The 17,293-nt window shown below is 42.5% G+C and overlaps 2 protein-coding genes across 3 annotated transcripts; one reads left to right on the forward strand and one right to left on the reverse strand.

The window, feature by feature from the left end:
• Window positions 1-450: 450 nt before the first annotated feature.
• On the reverse strand, window positions 451-6,056 carry LOC110958373 (serine protease FAM111A-like). The gene is made up of 4 exons (XM_051937467.1): window positions 4,559-6,056; window positions 3,816-3,908; window positions 3,557-3,619; window positions 451-3,340 (listed from the first exon to the last, which is right to left on the reverse strand). The coding sequence occupies exons 2-4, from the start codon at window positions 3,849-3,851 to the stop codon at window positions 1,469-1,471; spliced, it is 1,971 nt and encodes a 656-aa protein (XP_051793427.1). The 5' UTR covers window positions 3,852-3,908; window positions 4,559-6,056; the 3' UTR covers window positions 451-1,468.
• A 133-nt stretch (window positions 6,057-6,189) lies between these two features.
• Window positions 6,190-17,235, forward strand: asl (argininosuccinate lyase). Of its 2 annotated transcripts, XM_051937466.1 has the most exons (17): window positions 6,190-6,318; window positions 6,961-7,166; window positions 7,292-7,486; window positions 7,976-8,059; window positions 8,509-8,565; window positions 8,695-8,792; window positions 8,892-8,969; window positions 9,046-9,123; window positions 9,200-9,252; window positions 9,733-9,795; window positions 9,892-10,006; window positions 13,595-13,679; window positions 15,089-15,148; window positions 15,241-15,324; window positions 15,554-15,634; window positions 16,565-16,671; window positions 16,852-17,235. In XM_051937466.1, exons 2-17 carry the CDS (start codon window positions 7,152-7,154, stop codon window positions 16,994-16,996), a joined length of 1,398 nt encoding a protein of 465 aa, XP_051793426.1. In that variant the 5' UTR covers window positions 6,190-6,318; window positions 6,961-7,151; the 3' UTR covers window positions 16,997-17,235. The 2 variants fall into 2 exon arrangements, with proteins under 2 accessions (XP_051793426.1, XP_051793425.1); XM_051937465.1 differs by lacking the exons at window positions 6,190-6,318; window positions 6,961-7,166; window positions 7,292-7,486; ... (11 more) ...; window positions 16,565-16,671; window positions 16,852-17,235 and adding an exon at window positions 10,753-13,566 and having other exon boundaries at window positions 9,895-10,006.
• Window positions 17,236-17,293: the final 58 nt, after the last annotated feature.

Raw genomic sequence — 17,293 nt, forward strand, 5'->3', positions numbered from 1 at the left:
TTCATTCCTGAATGTGACCTACAATGACACACAGAAGCACCAGTCAATACCATATGTAAGTTACTTTTGGTATGAAGATGAAACTATGATGCAAAGTAATCATCTGATTCATTTTTTTACTAATGTGATCATTTGTCTCACTTGTGTTATTGAAGCCAAACAGCTACCTGATGATCAGAGGCTCAGAAAACTAAATATCTAATTCTAATGGCTGAAATTCAAAGCTCAAGCTTTACCAGGAACTATTGAAATACATAACTGTGCATTAAAGATTCAATATTTTAACATACCATTTTGTTACTGCACAATAATTCAAAATAATACAAGAAAATATACTTCATCGTCAGATGTTCAAGGTGACACATTCTCAGTTATCTGAACTCACACTTTTGTCTGTCACCTCATTCATACACACATAATTAAAATCACAACAAATACAAAGCAGGCAACTTAAATTCAAAAGTGAAAAACATTTATTGAATATAGAGTGAACATCATATTGTACAATGACGATTTTTTTAAGCCAATTTACCCGGGAAAGATTCCATTAAAATTGTAATTCCAACATTTGAAACCAGCACATTACACATTTGTGACTTCAATGAACAAGAGCCGCTGAGGGACTGATTCTGGGCCTGCGTCCCCCACGCACTAAACGAAAGAATTCACTAAGATTTCCAAAGAATAAATTTAACCTTTTATTCAAGAAAAAAAAGATAATCAACTCATGATGACATGCACAAATTCATAATCAAAGTAATCAAAGTGATTGAGGAAAAATAACAGACAACAAAAGAAAAAATACAGTGACCCAGCTCACCCCTTCTCAAACAATGAAAAAAGTCAAGACAGGTGAACAGGTAAATATATTCGCTGAATTATCCCCACTCACATGATGCCATCCTTCTATTTAAGATGATGACAACTTAAAATCCTAACCAAACAAACACAAAAAAACAATTAATATGCCTCTTAAACTTAGAATAAAACAACAATTCATTTTTGGCTCCTACACACAAAACATTATTGTAATTAATTACAGATATTTCTTTTTAAATACAGAAAATAAAAATTCAAAAGATTCAAAAGATGAAATCACAGCCTCAAAAATCAGATGAAATAACAATATTTGTTTTGTTTTCATTAAAATTTCTGAGTGCTCTGTGGTGAACAAACCATCGAAAAGAGACCCCAACATGACAAGTCAGTTTCCATTTCAGTTTCTATTACGAGTCCAAGCAGATTCAAATATATGTCAGATGCTGAATTGAATTGAAAATTAAACGAAGTATAGTATGCATAGAAAGAAGCTTTAAATTGACAAAACCTTTATCAACCTGATTTTAAAACAATAATTAGACAAGTTTAATATCACATCTTAATCATAATCCCTTTATTTCTTCTGTGTTCTGACACATAAAACCAACATCTAAAACTGCTCTCACTCTTTTTAGTGATCAGTGCACCCTCAGTTAATCTCCATTAGGACAGGTGCCTGTGTGTGAGAGAAAAATTCAAACAACTTCTTCAAAGTTGTGTCAGTTATGTTCAATGAATTATTGACAACGTTTTTAAACATTGTGCGGTTTCTGCTGTCAACCAGTTTCTTCACATTTCTCAGAATGTTGTCACATTGAGCAAAACCGCAAGTGAGGAAATCCTTCAGCACATCAAATCTCCGTCTCTCCACCATGTGGATAATCATGTGTTCCATGATGTCAGACAGAGGATAGCCATACTCAATGACACTTGTTTGCTCTTTTGTGCTGTAGTAAGGGTATCCAGCAGTATGCATTGCAACAACATTACAGTGTTTATCAAAAACAGGAGAACCAGAAGAGCCATGATAAAAACAAGACTCGTACATTAGAGCCCGTTCTTTTTGTTGAACAGATATTTCCGTGTTCTTAAAAAACTGTGAAGTTATCAGCTGAATGTTTCCTTGATTTTCAACTTCATGCCTCTTCACAACCTGGGTGCGGTTCTCAGTCGGAACAATCAGACAAGGATCTATTTTTTTCACACCACCATTTGGATGTCCAATAATGCAAATTGCACCACTTTTGGGAAGGAATCCAAAGTGTGCTGAAAGAGGACGAGGCAAATTCTCATTAGCACTGAGCTTTAACAAAGCCCAGTCACAAGGTGACACATCACGATAGTACTCACCAGCAACAACCTCTTCCACCACTACTGACCCTCCCTCTGGCTGTTCCAGGTCATCAAAGGAGAAGTGAACAGTGACCCTCTCATTAAGCTGCCCACTAGCAACATTATAATTGTCCTTAATGACATGGGCGTTTGTGAGGACAAACTTATCAAACAGCAGAAAGCCACTTCCTTCTGGCTTCCCTTTAATCCTCACTTGACAAACAGAATCACTAAGTTCCATCAGCTTCTTCCATGTTTTCACCTCTTTGCATGTCTCAAAATTCTTTCCATACTCCACACGGAGCAGATTCTGGATGCGAGAAAGCCTAGGAATCTGAGTTTTCATGCCTTTCACTGAGACTTTGAACTTTGAAGATAATTGCAAGCACAGGTTTTTGGAATCAGGTATTTCACGCAGTACAAATTCTGGTTTCGTAGCAAGACGAAGCTTTGGTTTCTTTGCTGGTCTGTTGTTATTCTCTACATCAGTGGGGATAGACTGCTGTGAAGGGCCTTGGCTTTCATCAGGACCACATCCCTGAGAATCACTGTGCGTTATGTAAGCATCATCAAGACTGCCAGGCTGACTGTCTGGTGGACTCGACTTATCAAGCAAAATGATCTTGAAAGTTTTACCACCAAGATCATCAACCAGATTGGACATCTCTGTGGTTACTTCAGTGCTTTTTTCAAAAAGCGCACAGTTCTTTTTGAATATCGTACTAAAAAAATGACCATCTCTTTGTAGAGCGTGCTTCACTTTCTCCCCTTTGTATGCATAAACAGTAACTTCCTGAATTTCTGTTTTTAGTGCTGGATTTTTCAGGATATTTACGACATTTTTACCTCCCTTTACCAACACATGAAACATCACAAGGTTGCTAGATGGCTCTTCCTTGCGGAAAGAAACACGGCTACTGACCTCTTTTTTCGGTTTGTTGATAGCTTTTACATACTTAAGAATCAGACGTTCATTTTCAATTAAACTGCATGGAAAGTGTGAACTGATAGCTTTCCCATCCCTTATAATGACAAGCTCCTTGTCTTTGTGCTTTTTTGCATCTTGTCTGAACTGTGAACTTCTCTTCAGGACGTCCTCAACAGTTCCTGCTTTGTTGCAGGTGATTTTAGCGACACTCTTGTTAGTTAAGCGCAACTCAAAAGAATGAGTCGGATGTGCCTCCTCTTCCTGTAGACAAGAAACTGTTTTGTAACATTTGTGATTTCAATGACAGTAAAATAGCTTTTATCATTTTAAAGCAATGGCTCATTTAATCATTGTCATGATCTCAACTTCTCTATCAAAAACAGCAGTGACTCAGATGTGCTATAAAAAGGTCACAAAATACGGGTTTTACTGATAATCTATATTTGCCAACAAAGACATAAAATAAATACAACACACCTGTGCAACCGGTTGTAGATTAGGAGGTGTACTGCTCTCCCCATTCTCACTTCCGGTTTTCATCTTGATATAAAAGACAGAAATGTTATTAATAGTGTGTTACAGAATGCAGGCTTTAGACCATAGATATGCAAACATTTTGGTTAAAGATAAGGGGCTAGGTGACACTGCCAAAATCAAGATGTTGTGAAAAAGCATACAAATTCATCTTAAATAGCCTGAATCAAACTGTCTTGAGCATACAGAAGGAAATCAGTACCTTTATTTCAGCTGGTCCATCATTTGTAGTCGTCATGTTGATGCTGTTTCCAGTTGAATTTCAACACTGAATATAGTTGGTGTGGTCTATTTTCTGAAGGAAAAGGGAAAACAAAAACATTCTTTTTTTTGTGTGTGTGTGTGTGTGTATATATATATATATATATATATATATATATATATATACGTTGTGTTTCCATATCCTTGCTCTAAAGCCAAAATGCCAAACTTAAACTAGAACATTTTCAGAAATAAATACTACGGTATAAAATCAAATAATGAGCACTACTCTGAAAGTGCAATAGATTGTAATAAAGGTTTGAAAATGAAACTTGGCATAATGCTCTGCCACATTTATAAGATGGAAAACGTGTACAAAACATATCAATAGTTAAACAGGTAAAACATGGCTGATGTAATACGTATTAGGCGGAAATTACAACCTGTCACACTGTTGGGATGTTTCTCCGCACAATCTACACCAAACAATACGGCTAACTGTTGACTGACTTATACGTCAATGACACGAAAAACACTTCAGAGCCTTATCAATTCTTGCATTCATTCTGGATTTCTTACATTCGTATTTTCTTTGCGGCTTAATGGTGGACGTAGCGTCTCCTAAACTCTCCGTCTCCGCTACGAAGCGTAACCCAGATGCTTTGTTGCATCGCAATAAGTTCATTCTGTTATAGAAACGTAGTCGCTGATTACCACTTTGAGCAGTTTTTAGCTTAAACTTACCAAAAGAGCGAGAAAAAGCCACCGATGCTTGCAGATGAGGAGTGGAAGAAACTGTAGAAGCTTCCACTGGTGAATTCGCGCAACTAGGTTGTAATTCTTCTTCTTTTGAGTTTCAAACAGGACGGAAGTCGGTGCTGCCTCCTGCAGCTCGAGACAATTTAAATTATATGTAGTTTAAAACCCCTTCAAATCCTGCGTCCACTAGAATGGACATGACATATTTTTGGGTCTAGACTAATAAAAATCTGTAATAACGTTAGTTGAATGATGTTTTCTTTTTAATTGGTTCCTGATTATCCAATTACAATGAAGTTATTACCAGAAACTGCTCAGGAGTGGCCCAGGGAACATGAAAGAGGTAAACTGTTTACCTGGATTCCACACTCCCCAGATCCAAATCTTATAGAGCATCTATGAGGTTTCAGAGGGTAAGCCTGATCTAGGTAGGTCCCACCCTGCAACCCACAGGACCACTGACACCATCCACAGGACATCCCCAGAGGTCCTGTGTCCATGGCCCACTGGATCAGATTAGTCTTAGCAGCAAAAAATGGACCAATAAATATTTTATATTTCATAATAAAGTACAGGATTTTCATTTCAGTGTCAATTCTAATTAACTGAAAGCATCAGAACTATGAATGAACACATATGGAATTATGTTGTAAACAAAAAAGTGCGAAATAAGTCAAAACATAATTTATATTTTACTTTCTTCAAAATAGCCACCCTTTGCTTTGATTACTGCTTTGCACACTTGGCATCATTCTCTGGTTGATCTTCATGAGGTAGTCACCTGAAACCAGTCGCGGCTGGCCCATAGGGGGCGCTGGGGCTCCGCCCCACCAGTTGTGGAGGGGATTTTTTTATTATTATTATTATTATTATTATTTTAATCAGCTTCAGTTTTACTTAATAGTATGTGTGTGCCTACATGTATTTTAAATCATTTAAACAACAATAACACCAACCGACAACCGAATTTCCGCCGAACTACAGTATGTCATTCTCTCATGGGGCGCTCGGCAAAGAGCCCCTGACCTGCAGCTAAATAGCCAATCAGGTTATGGTTGCTAGGGGAAAATTACTGATAATTGGCCTATCGGCGTCGCCAAATTTAACGCCGATGGGGCGCTGGAAATGTCGCCCCAACTGCTACGTAAAAAGCGTGAACGTTTATGATCGCTAGAGCTACTTGAGGAGCCAGCGATAGTTTTTTTTCGTAGTGCGACTCCCAGACTCCGTCCTACATCGGGAGGAAAAAAGGAGGGAGAAGATTCTTGTATTAATAAAACCTAGAGAGAGACAAGCACATGCACACAGAAACAGAGACTCACAGACACACACAGGAGCAGACACAGAGTGTCTTTTAAGTTTATTTTACATTCAATGGGCAGTATGTAATAATAATATAGTTGTGGGTTGGTTGGTTGGTTCTCAATTCTTCGTATGTTACATTTTTATAGGAAATGTTCTCTTTCATTCTTTCTTCAAAAATAACTCAACCCACATTGATAGCATAACGTCTAAGATGTCTGTAAATTGTTACTTCTTCTGTGAAACTGGAAACTGAAATTAAATTATTATTGTGGACCTGTAGTCATTTTCCGACTGTTCATTTGAATGCTTATGCTAGATTAGGCAGGGAAATCTGTTGGCACACCAGCCCCACCAAGATGTTTTTTTCACCAGCCGCCACTGCCTGAAACGGTTTTCAGGCGCAACTATCATTACGATTCTATCAACTTATTCATAAGTAAGTTACTAGTATCCTTAGGCCAACAACTAGCATCCCAGGCTAGTCATTAGCTTCGTAAAGCTACCAATTATCATTACTAGCCTAACAACTAGCATTCTTTGGCAAGTTTCCAATGTTCCTAAGCCAACAATGTGCATTCTCAGGCTGATCATTAGCTTCTCTGAGCTAAAATACCATCATTACTAGCTTAGCAATTATCAGTCCTAAGAAAGTTACTACTGTGCCTAGGCCAACAACTAGCATTCCTGGGCTAGTCACTGGCTTCTCTCAGCTACAACTATCATCACTAGCCTAGCAACTAGCGTTCTTCAACAAGTTACTACTGTCCCTAGGCCAACAACTACCATCCCCAGACTGGCTTCTCTAAGCTACCAGCTATCATTACTAGCCTAGCAACTAGCATTCCTAAACAGGTTACTACTGTTCCTAGGCTAACAAATAGCATCCCCAGGCTAGTCACTAGCTTCTCTAAGTTGCCAGCTATCATTACTAGTCTAGCAACCTGCATTCTAAAGTTAGTGACTAATCTAACTAGTACTGTGAACGTAGAAACCAAAATATTATATTTAGGGAGACTCTGGTAAGGACTTGAAGGCACTGCTTTTATGAATCTGGTTCTCTGCAGTTTTGATTTTTCCTCCAGGAACAGCCTCAGTCCCACACGGTGACGTTCAGCTACGTAGAAACAGAGAAGCTCCGCTGACGTTTTTAAAGCGACACTAACAGCTTCAGTCAAACCTGGCACGTTCTCGTCGCACGTCTCAGCGCTGACCGTCTCCTCAGTCCCAACATCCCACCAGACCAAACCGTTACAGATACTCACCGTCGACTATCATGGCCAATACAGAGGTAAAGCTAAAGTTTAGCCGCGGCAGCTGCGACCATCATGTTGTTGTTTTAGCCACCAGCTGGACGCTAACAAAACAATCTGTCAAACTGGGTTCTCCTCATGTTTTGCCTCTGCTGCCCAACAGGGAAGCAAACTTTGGGGAGGTCGTTTTGTGGGAGACACCGACCCTATCATGGAGAAGTTCAATGCATCCATCGCTTATGACCAGAGGATGTGGGATGCAGACGTACGTGGTAGCAAGGCTTATGTTAAAGCTCTGGAAAAGGCAAAGTTGGTCAGCACAGAGGAGATGGAGCAGATCTTACAAGGAATGGACCAGGTAAAGCCACACACATGGAGCAGCATGTGGGTAAAACAAACTACAATCAGTGGAAGTTTCCTAGATTAGATTAGAGGTCCAACATCAGTTCTTATTGTGGTTTTTGTATCACCGTCTCCTGGTTGATTGATGACAGCTGAAAATGTGCCATGGTACAGGATTCCTCTGTATTCTGTATGAGTGTTTGGTGAACAATAGTATCATCATGTGACAGGTGTCAGCTGCAAAACAGCCTCTGTTTTCAGGGTGTCCTCTCCATCCCGATGTTTTGCTTGGTCACTGTTAGTGACATTAGGTAAACAACACTGTGCAGACCAACAAATCATGCTATTTTCATGTAGAAATCCATAAATGCAGCTACATTTGCGTAGACTTGAGTGCGCTCATACATCTGCAATGTGTATAGCAAAGCAAAATAAGCAAAATAAACCATGTATGTGCAGTATTTAGTGCCATTTTGTGACACAGTGCTCATTTTTGTCCCACTAGATTCATGATGAGTGGTCTAAAGGTGCTTTTGTGATCAAAGCTGGAGATGAAGACATTCATACTGCTAATGAGCGCAGACTAAAGGTGAGCTGCTTCTTCTGACTTGCTGGTTCCAAAGGTGAGGTTTTGCATTTAGTTTGCTCTGTAAAATCATAGCATTATTCTGGGACATTAAACTAGTTAAATATTGTGCTGTAACACTATCAGAAAAAGCTATTCCTACTGTCAATAAATCCCTTGAAAAGACCAAAGACCCCAATACTGAATTGATCCTACTAATCGTGCTACTGGTGTACCCTAAACTTCATTATCCCTCTGTGGTATAAAACTCCATTTTTGTCCAGAAGCATTTGTTTTCCAACGTATTTGTTGGCACTAAAGAAAGGTAGAATAAGATCAGTCCTGTCTTGATGTGTGCCAACATCACAGGGAGCATATTCGTTAAAAATCTACCAAAAACAAGGTTAATTTTTTATTTTTTAGTTACGGATTATGAAAGATGTCACAATCGCGTTGCATGCATGTTTTCTCAGGAGCTGATTGGAGCACCAGCAGGGAAGCTGCACACTGGTAGGAGCAGAAATGACCAGGTTTGTCTTAAGATTAATAGCGTTTGGCTCAGTTGCCTTTTAGAGTTGGAGCCTCTGTTTGATTTCACAGTAAAGATGAGCTGATAAAGTGTTATGAGACTGTGTCCTGTGTGTGTTTTGGTTCTTCAGGTGGTGACTGACATGAGGCTGTGGCTGCGAGATGCCATCACAACCCTAACAAACGAAACACTGCAGTTAATATCTACCATGGTCGAGCGGGCAGCAGCGTGAGACAAACACACCCTGGCTAAAAACAAACACACTCTCCTTCCTGTAAGTGTGCTTTTTAAAACTCGCCCTTCTGTCACTTCTTTTCTGAACCTCAGAGAAATTGACGTCCTCTTTCCTGGTTACACTCACATGCAAAGAGCTCAGCCAATCAGATGGAGCCACTGGATTCTAAGGTGACCTTTTGTCCAGTATAAACTGTTTGCCATGTTGGTCAGTGTGTCCTTAATGTTGCGCCTTCTCTTTTGCCAGTCATGCTGTTGCTCTTAGCCGAGATGTGGAACGACTTTTGGAGATCAAGAAGAGAGTTAACATCTTACCTCTCGGCAGGTACTCTGTGAAAACTCAGAATGACTCTCAGTCACTGATATGATCGAGCATTTACAAAGATTACTGTTGTTTTCAGTGGAGCCATCGCTGGAACCCCATTTGACATCGACAGGGAGCTTCTGCAGAAAGGTCAGGCCACCTAACTCTTTGGTACTTTATTTTTTGCTTTATTTCACCCGTCTCTCCTTTATTTATGAAACACACTACTGTTCAAAAGGTCAGGGTCACCCAAATGATTTCATGTTTTCCATTGAAACTAACAATTTTGTTCATGTGCTAACATAACTGCACAAAGGTTTTCTAATCATCAATGAGCCTTTTAACACCATTAGCTTACATAATATAGCATTAGAACACAGGAGTGATGGTTGCTGGAAATGTTCCTCTGTACCCCTACGTAGATATTCCATTAAAAATTTCCAGCTAAAATAGTCATTTACCACATTAACAATGTCCAGACTGTATTTCTGATTCATTTAATGTTATCTTCATCGAAAAAAGCTGCTTTTCTTTCAAAAATAAGCACATTTTTAAGTGACCCCAACCTTTTGAACAGTAGTGTATGTATTTTCAAAACCCGAAACCATTTCTCCTCCTCTGGGTCTGTAGAGTTGGCGTTTGATAGCATCAGTCTGAACAGCATGGATGCCACAGGTCAAAGAGACTTTGTAGGTACGTAGACGTGCACACGTCAGTCAGCTGTCACACATACACACACCTAACCAGTGAATATACGTCACAATCACATGATCTTTTCTGCCCGTTTAGTGGAGTTCTTGTTCTGGGCTTCGCTGTGTTTGACCCACCTCAGTAAGATGGCTGAGGACCTGATGCTGTACAGCACTAAAGAGTTCTCATTCGTAGCGCTGTCAGACGCCTACAGGTCAGTTTGACTTTATATTAAGCGGTTTTAAATGACATTTTGTTCCAGCTGTAAGACTTTACAACTCTGACTCACTTAATTTCTAAGCAAATGAGGCCAAACATTATGGCCACTTTCAGATTCAGCAAATAAAAGTGATCATCTTTAACATGGCCACATGTGAATGTCTAAGATGTAGATATTAAGTAGATAGTCGCCTCTTGGATGCAGAAGAACTGAACAACTTTGACAAGGGCTTAATTATAACAGCTACATGACTTTGCTACAGCATCTCTGAAATGACAAAGTTTGCTGGATGGTTAGAACGAGCCACGGTCAGCAGTGAACACTTACTGACAGCTGTGAGAGGAGGAACAAACGTAATGCCATAATGTTTTCTCATCATTAAACATAATGCAACTCCTACTAATTGATTTACAATATCTGGAGGAACCATAATGGTTAGTGATCTGACAAGTGTAAGAGAAAAAAATAGCATGCGTGTTTGTTTAAGGACTTGATTTTTGATGGATCTTCACATAAAATACAATTCTTTGCATTGAAGTTTAGTTCCACACTTAAAACTAGCATGAACGCTGTTAGGAAACTATAAATGATCATCATCTACAGTGCAGCACCCTCATCTGTGAGGCTGCTCTAAAGACCTCATGTTACACACTGAAAAAATAAGTTCATTTTCACTTTTAGCCCTGGTGTTGCTGCTGTATATTTAGGGTGCCTCTCATCTCCTCATGTATACCAACAAGGTAGAGGAGCTGGCCACGCTGACGCGGCTGAAGGAGCATCGTGAGTGTAGCCTCATGTGTTTCACGGAGACGTGGCTGAATGGATATACACCGGACTCTGTGGTTTCCCTGAACGGTTTTACACTCGCGCGCGCGGACCGGAACGCGGTGGGAAGCGGCAAAAAGTCTGGGGGAGGACTGGCTGTGTACGTGAATGAGCGGTGGTGTAACCCAGCAAACGTGCATGTGAAGGAACAGCGGTGCACGCGGGACTTGGAGATGCTTACGGTGGCGCTGCGGCCGTATTATCTACCGAGGGAGTTCTCGCACGTGATTGTGTTTTGCGTGTACATCCCACCATCAGCTCATGCAGGGACAGCGTGTGAAAGACTCCACAGTGCCGTAAGCGAAGCCCAGAGCCGCCATCCCCGGGCGCTCGTCCTGATCAGTGGAGACTTCAACCACGCCTCTCTCTCTGCCTTTCTCCCTACTTTCACACAGTATGTCACGTGTCACACGCGGGGCGACAAGACACTGGACTTACTGTATGTGAATGTGAAAGGCGCCTACACCGCTGCCCCCCTCCCCCCACTGGGCCGCTCGGACCACAACCTGGTTCATCTGCTCCCCCACTACACACCCAAGGTGAGAAGAGGACCTGTGCAGAAGAGAACTGTGAAGGCATGGACAGATGAGGCCAGTGAGAGACTCAGAGACTGTTTCCAGACCACTGACTGGAGCGTGCTCTACAGTCCTCATGGAGATGACATCGATGGCCTCACGCATTGCGTCACAGATTACATCAACTTCTGCGTGGACAGCACTGTGCCAACTCGGACGGTACGGTGCTTCTCCAACAACCACCCCTGGGTCACCCCTGAGCTCAAAGCCCTCCTGAACCAGAAGAAACGGGCTTTCATCTCAGGGGACAGAGAGGAGCAGAAGAGAGTGCAGCGTGAGCTCCAGTGGCGGATCAGAAGGGCCAAGAAGGACTATGGGAAGAGGCTGGAGGAGAAGCTGGTTCAGAACAACGCGCGGGACGTGTGGAGAGGACTTAAGAACATTTCTGGACATGGACAGAGTGCCAGAGGGACAGCTGATGGAGACCAGCGCAGGGCGGATGAGCTGAACTGTTACTTTAACAGATTTGACTCTCCCCCCACCCCCTCTGCCCCCTTTCCTGCTCCCCCCTCTTCACACATCCCCATCCCAGCAGACCCTCCCCTTCCTGCGACACCTTCACCAGCCCCCAACTCACCCACACGAACTACTCCCACCCCCTGCAGCCCACCTCACTCCCCCCTCTCCTTCACACCGGACCAGGTGAGGAGAGAGCTGAGGCGACTGAAGCAGAGGAAATCTGCTGGACCAGACGGCATCAGCCCCAGGCTGCTGAGGACCTGCGCGGACCAGCTCTGTGAGGTCCTCTGCCACCTCTACAACCTGAGCCTCAGCCTGGAGCGGGTCCCCGTCCTGTGGAAAACCTCCTGTGTGGTCCCAGTCCCTAAAACAGCTCACGCCAAGGAACTGGCCCACTACAGACCTGTCGCCCTCACCTCCCACCTCATGAAGACCATGGAGAGGCTCCTCCTCCACTACCTCTGCTCAGTGGTGAGCTCCGACCTGGACCCGCTGCAGTTTGCCTACAGGCCCAACATGGGGGTAGAAGACGCCGTCATCTACCTGCTGCAGCGAGCGCTCACTCACCTGGAGAGCGCCGGCAGCGCTGTGAGAGTCATGTTCTTTGACTTCTCCAGCGCCTTCAACACCATCAGGCCGGCGCTGCTGCGGGGGAAGCTGGTGGACGCGGGAGTGGATGGACATCTCGCTGCCTGGACCACTGACTACCTCACTGACCGTCCACAGTACGTGCGGCTGCACGGCTGTGAGTCAGAGGTGGTAGTCTGCAGCACGGGGGCGCCCCAGGGCACCGTCCTCTCACCCTTCCTCTTCACCATCTACACCTCGGACTTCACCTACAACACGGACAGCTGCCATCTCCAGAAGTTCTCTGATGACTCCGCCATTGTGGGCCGTGTGTCTGAGGGGAACGAGCTGGAGTATCGGTCAGTCATCATGGACTTTGTGGACTGGTGTGAGCGCAACCATCTGTGCCTCAACACCAGTAAGACGAAGGAGATGGTGGTCGACTTCAGGAGAAGGACACTCCCACATCCACCAGTGAACATCCAAGGGCAGGACATTGAAACGGTGGACAGTTTCAAGTACCTGGGTGTTCACCTCAACAATAAACTGGACTGGTCCCACAACACCGATGCTCTGTACAAGAAGGGCCAGAGTCGCCTCCACCTTCTGAGGAGGCTGAGGTCCTTCGGAGTGTGCAGACGTCTACTAAGGACTTTCTATGACACTGTGGTAGCCTCTGCTTTCCTCTACGCTGTCGTCTGCTGGGCCCCGGGCAGCACAGAGCGGGACATGAAGAGACTGAACAAGCTGACCAAGAGGGCCAGCTCTGTCCTGGGCTGCCCACTGGACTCTGTGATGGATGTGGGTGAGAGGAGGAAGTTGACCAAGCTCTCATCCATCATGGACAACAGCTCCCACCCACTGCACCGGACTGTAGTGGAGCTGAGCAGCTCCTTTAGCACGAGACTCAGACACCCTCAGTGCAAGAAGGAGCGCTACCGCAGGTCCTTCATCCCCACTGCCATCAGACTGTATAACACTACTGTGTAGTTGTTATTATGTGCAATATTTATTATCTTGTTCTTGCACTTTCGTGACTTTTGCACTCCTGTTTTTTGTTTTTGTTTCTAAGAGCCCTGTAATGTTAAATTTCTCCTTTGTGAGATTAATAAAGTCTATCTTATCTTATCTTATCTTATCTTATACTTCCATGCAGCACTGGCAGCAGTCTGATGCCCCAGAAGAAGAACGCTGACAGTCTGGAGCTGATCAGGAGTAAAGCAGGTCGTGTCTTTGGCAGAGTAAGACCTCCAACTAAAGACACGCTTTAGTTAAATCATCTCCTCACTGAAGGGAAATGTTTAATGTTTAGTGCAAGTGCAGACCACATTACCCAGAAATCCTGCTGCTTCCAGTTGTAACAAAATGACTTTTTAACTTTTTTTTTTTTTTTATTATTACAGCCTTTTCTGTCCTTCCATCATCTACTACAGCCATGGCCATAAGTTTGGACACAGCATGAATTACTATGTCTGTTTTGATGTCTATTACAGAACATAACTAATATTTTTTGACAGCACCAGTTTAATTAGTCAACAAATCAACAAGGGATATAATATTATCAATAAATTCCAACAATTGGAACAACTTTGTTCCCAAAACATAATATTAGGAAAAAAAAACATCAAAAGAGTTTGGTGTCATTTTGTTATTCTTACCAAATTCGGTTGTGAAAGTACTGCATTTTTTTGTTTTTTTTTTTAAATATGAAACTTAATATAGTTCTCAGGAGTTGTGTACTGTATTGTAAGTGACAATTTTGTGGTATTTTCTAAGATTCACAAGCGTCATGGTACTTGTGACCAAACTTATGGCCATGGCTGTAGAAGCATTTTTCTGCAAAACCAGCACCCTCTGGTGCCATAAGGCGATCAAAAATCACAGAATAAAAGTCACTGAGGGAAGAAAAATGTAGTTTAAGAGCGAACAAGTTCACTGAATAGCAGAACAGCACATTCAAACATGTTGCTATCTGACACACTTTACTGATTTCTTTAGGAATTTGTTTCTCATTGCAGTTTTCACATCAATCAATCAATCAATCAATCAAATTTTATTTATAAAGCGCCTTGCAACAGCCAAAAGGAGCACAAGGCGCTTAACAGAGTAAAATAAAATAAATAAGTAAAAGCATTTCAAGAAACGCACAGTTCTAAAAGGAGCTAAGCGTCAAACGCTACACGGAACAAGTGCGTTTTCAGACGACATTTAAAAACATTTAGTTCAGAAATGGACTGTAAGTGCGATGGAAGAGAGTTCCAGAGCTTAGGGCCAAGAACAGCAAAAGAGCGGTCACCAAACTTTCTATATCTTGCCCTGGGAACAACCAAGGAGGTTTGGCTAGATGAGCGTAGTGTTCTGGCAGGTTGGTAAATTGCCAGCAGCTCTGAGATGTAGACAGGGGCATGCCTGTTTATGGCCATAAACACGAACAACAGGATCTTTTACTGGACTCGAAAGCGCACCGGGAGCCAGTGGAGCGCTTGAAGGACTGGAGTGATGTGCGAGTATTTTGAGGAGTTGGAGATGAGATGTGCTGTTGCGTTTTGAACCAACTGAAGTTTATGGAGGAGTGAATGATTAAGTCCAGCGTAAAGGGCATTATAATAATCATCAAACCCACCTATCACTAATTAACTCTGTATTTCAGTGTGCAGGGTTTGTGATGACACTGAAGGGCCTACCCAGCACCTACAACAAAGACCTGCAGGTATGAAAGAGCATCTTTGTGCGCCTCATGGGAAGGTCTTTTCTACTTATTTCTAATTTCCTGCTGTCTCTGTCCTTGTCATCACTGGTCAGGAGGATAAGGAGGCCATGTTTGACTGCTACGACACTGTTCAGGCCGTGCTGCAGGTGACAACTGGAGTCATGTCAACTCTGAAGGTCAGAGATCAAATTCTTTGCTCTCAAATCTGTGGAAGGAAATTTTAACTTCCAAACAATGTGAACATTTGTCTGTTGTGTGTAGATATAATATTGCTTGCTTTTTTGTAAAAACCTTGACTGCTGTAAGGCTTCTGTGCAAAATTTAGAAATCAGTCTGGGGTTTGTAAAAATAAAATTGGTTGTAGACCTTCAGGGCATCTTTTCTTTGGTTCATGTTGTGTTTCAGATCAACCAAAGTGTGATGGAAGCTGCTCTCAGTCCCGACATGTTGGCTACTGATCTGGCCTACTTCCTTGTGAGGAAAGGGGTGAGTAGTGCATACAGTAGATATGCTATCATTAAGATGTACTTTTTTTGGGAAACATTTTCTTCAATTTCTTGTTCATTTCAATGCCTGGTACCACTAAAGGTATATTACTTAGAAAATACAATGAAAATGACAAGAAAATGCAGCTGATTCCGTAATGCTTTATGTCCTTTTTGACATGCTGAAGCTTCATTATATTCCCAGGATATATGAGAGTCCATTTAATGTCATCAGCAGCACTGCACATGCAAAGGTCAAGAGTGGTTTCCTGCTTACATTCAAGCTGTTGAAAAACTCAGAGGTTGTCAGCTCTCACATAATGCCTAAAACAAAAGAACTATGTGAAGCCACAAAGGCAGCCATCTTTTTGACTCTTTGCTAAGGATCCCAAGGATTGGACTGTTGATGATTGGGCTAAGGTTCTCTTCAGTGATGAATCCAATTTTCAGTTATTGCTCACTCCAGCCAACGTACTGGTTAGGAGGAAGTCTGGAGAAACTACAAACCAGACTGTCTGCCCTTACAGTAAAACATGAGGGTGGATCAGTGATGATATGGGGTTGTTTCAGTATGAGTGGAACAGGGTAAATGCGATTGTGTGAAGGGCCAATGAACCAGGTCATGTACAGGGCTTCTCTTAAAAACACTCTTCCTCCATCAGCTGGAAAACTATCTCCTGCCTCCAACTACTGGATTTTCCAACAAAACAATGAACCCTGCCACACGGCTAAAACATGGTCAGTTAAAGCCTGGATGGAGAACCAGAACATTGGAAAGATGCCTTGACCTGCTCAATCACCAAATCTAAATCCAACTGAAAACCTGAGGAAAATCAACGCAACCCGAAATGGAGAACCACAAGACCAAAAACAAAGCAAGATTGAGGTTTATGTGTTTTAGAGTGTAATTGTGTGTTGTTCTGTGGTGCAGGTACCTTTCAGGGAGGCCCATGGTATCTCCGGCAAAGCTGTGTTTGCAGCTGAATCCAAAAACATCGCCCTGAATCAACTCACCTCGGAAGACCTGAGTGCTGTTAGGTAGCTCTCCTCTCATTCTCACACACATACTCTCAACCTAAAAACTAAAACCTTGCAAACTAACTGTTGTTTATTTTAGGAGGATTACTTTTAGTTAATCTCCATCCATTTCCTCCCATGATTTACTGATGATCAGTTCTCTCTTCCTTCCACTTCTATGTGACCGTTCTGTGATTTTAGCCCTCTGTTTGGGAGCGACGTATCCTCAGTGTGGGACTACAGGAGCAGTGTGGAGCAGTATAGCGCCCCCGGAGGAACAGCCAAGAGTAGCATCACTGCACAGGTGGAACACCTGAGGACCTGGCTGAAGAAGCAGGCACAGTGACCCCTACCCAATTTTGCCTTACGACTCTGAATCAGGTTTTCTGCTACAGTTTAGATTAGTATGAACTGTCCAGCTTAGGTCAAAGGGAAATGAATAAAACTCGAAAGGCACATTACCTTTCAAACTTTAAGTATGAAAGTATGACCTCGAGATGTTTCTGTGGATCATGTAGGAATCTGTTACAAAGGCCCTGAACATTGTGAATTGCTGCCAAAATAATAAAGAGTGTTGTTAGAGCATGATCTGACTGATTTCTACCACAAAGAGAAAAAAACAGATGCTATCAAAGTCAGGAAG

The sequence above is a fragment of the Acanthochromis polyacanthus genome, chromosome 17, assembly GCF_021347895.1.
Source record: "Acanthochromis polyacanthus isolate Apoly-LR-REF ecotype Palm Island chromosome 17, KAUST_Apoly_ChrSc, whole genome shotgun sequence".
NCBI lineage: Eukaryota > Metazoa > Chordata > Actinopteri > Pomacentridae > Acanthochromis > Acanthochromis polyacanthus.

What these genes read in the sequence shown, in the direction of transcription:
- LOC110958373 (XM_051937467.1), bottom strand. Translation starts at nt 3,851, where the DNA reads ATGACGACTACAAATGATGGACCAGCTGAAATAAAG. An exon ending in ATGGACCAGCTGAAATAAAG is followed by an intron (nt 3,620 to 3,815) that starts GTACTGATTTCC and finishes TTTTATATCAAG; the next exon opens with ATGAAAACCGGAAGTGAGAA. An exon ending in ATCTACAACCGGTTGCACAG is followed by an intron (nt 3,341 to 3,556) that starts GTGTGTTGTATT and finishes TCTTGTCTACAG; the next exon opens with GAAGAGGAGGCACATCCGAC.
- asl (XM_051937465.1), top strand. Translation starts at nt 10,807, where the DNA reads ATGTGTTTCACGGAGACGTGGCTGAATGGATATACACCGGACTCTGTG.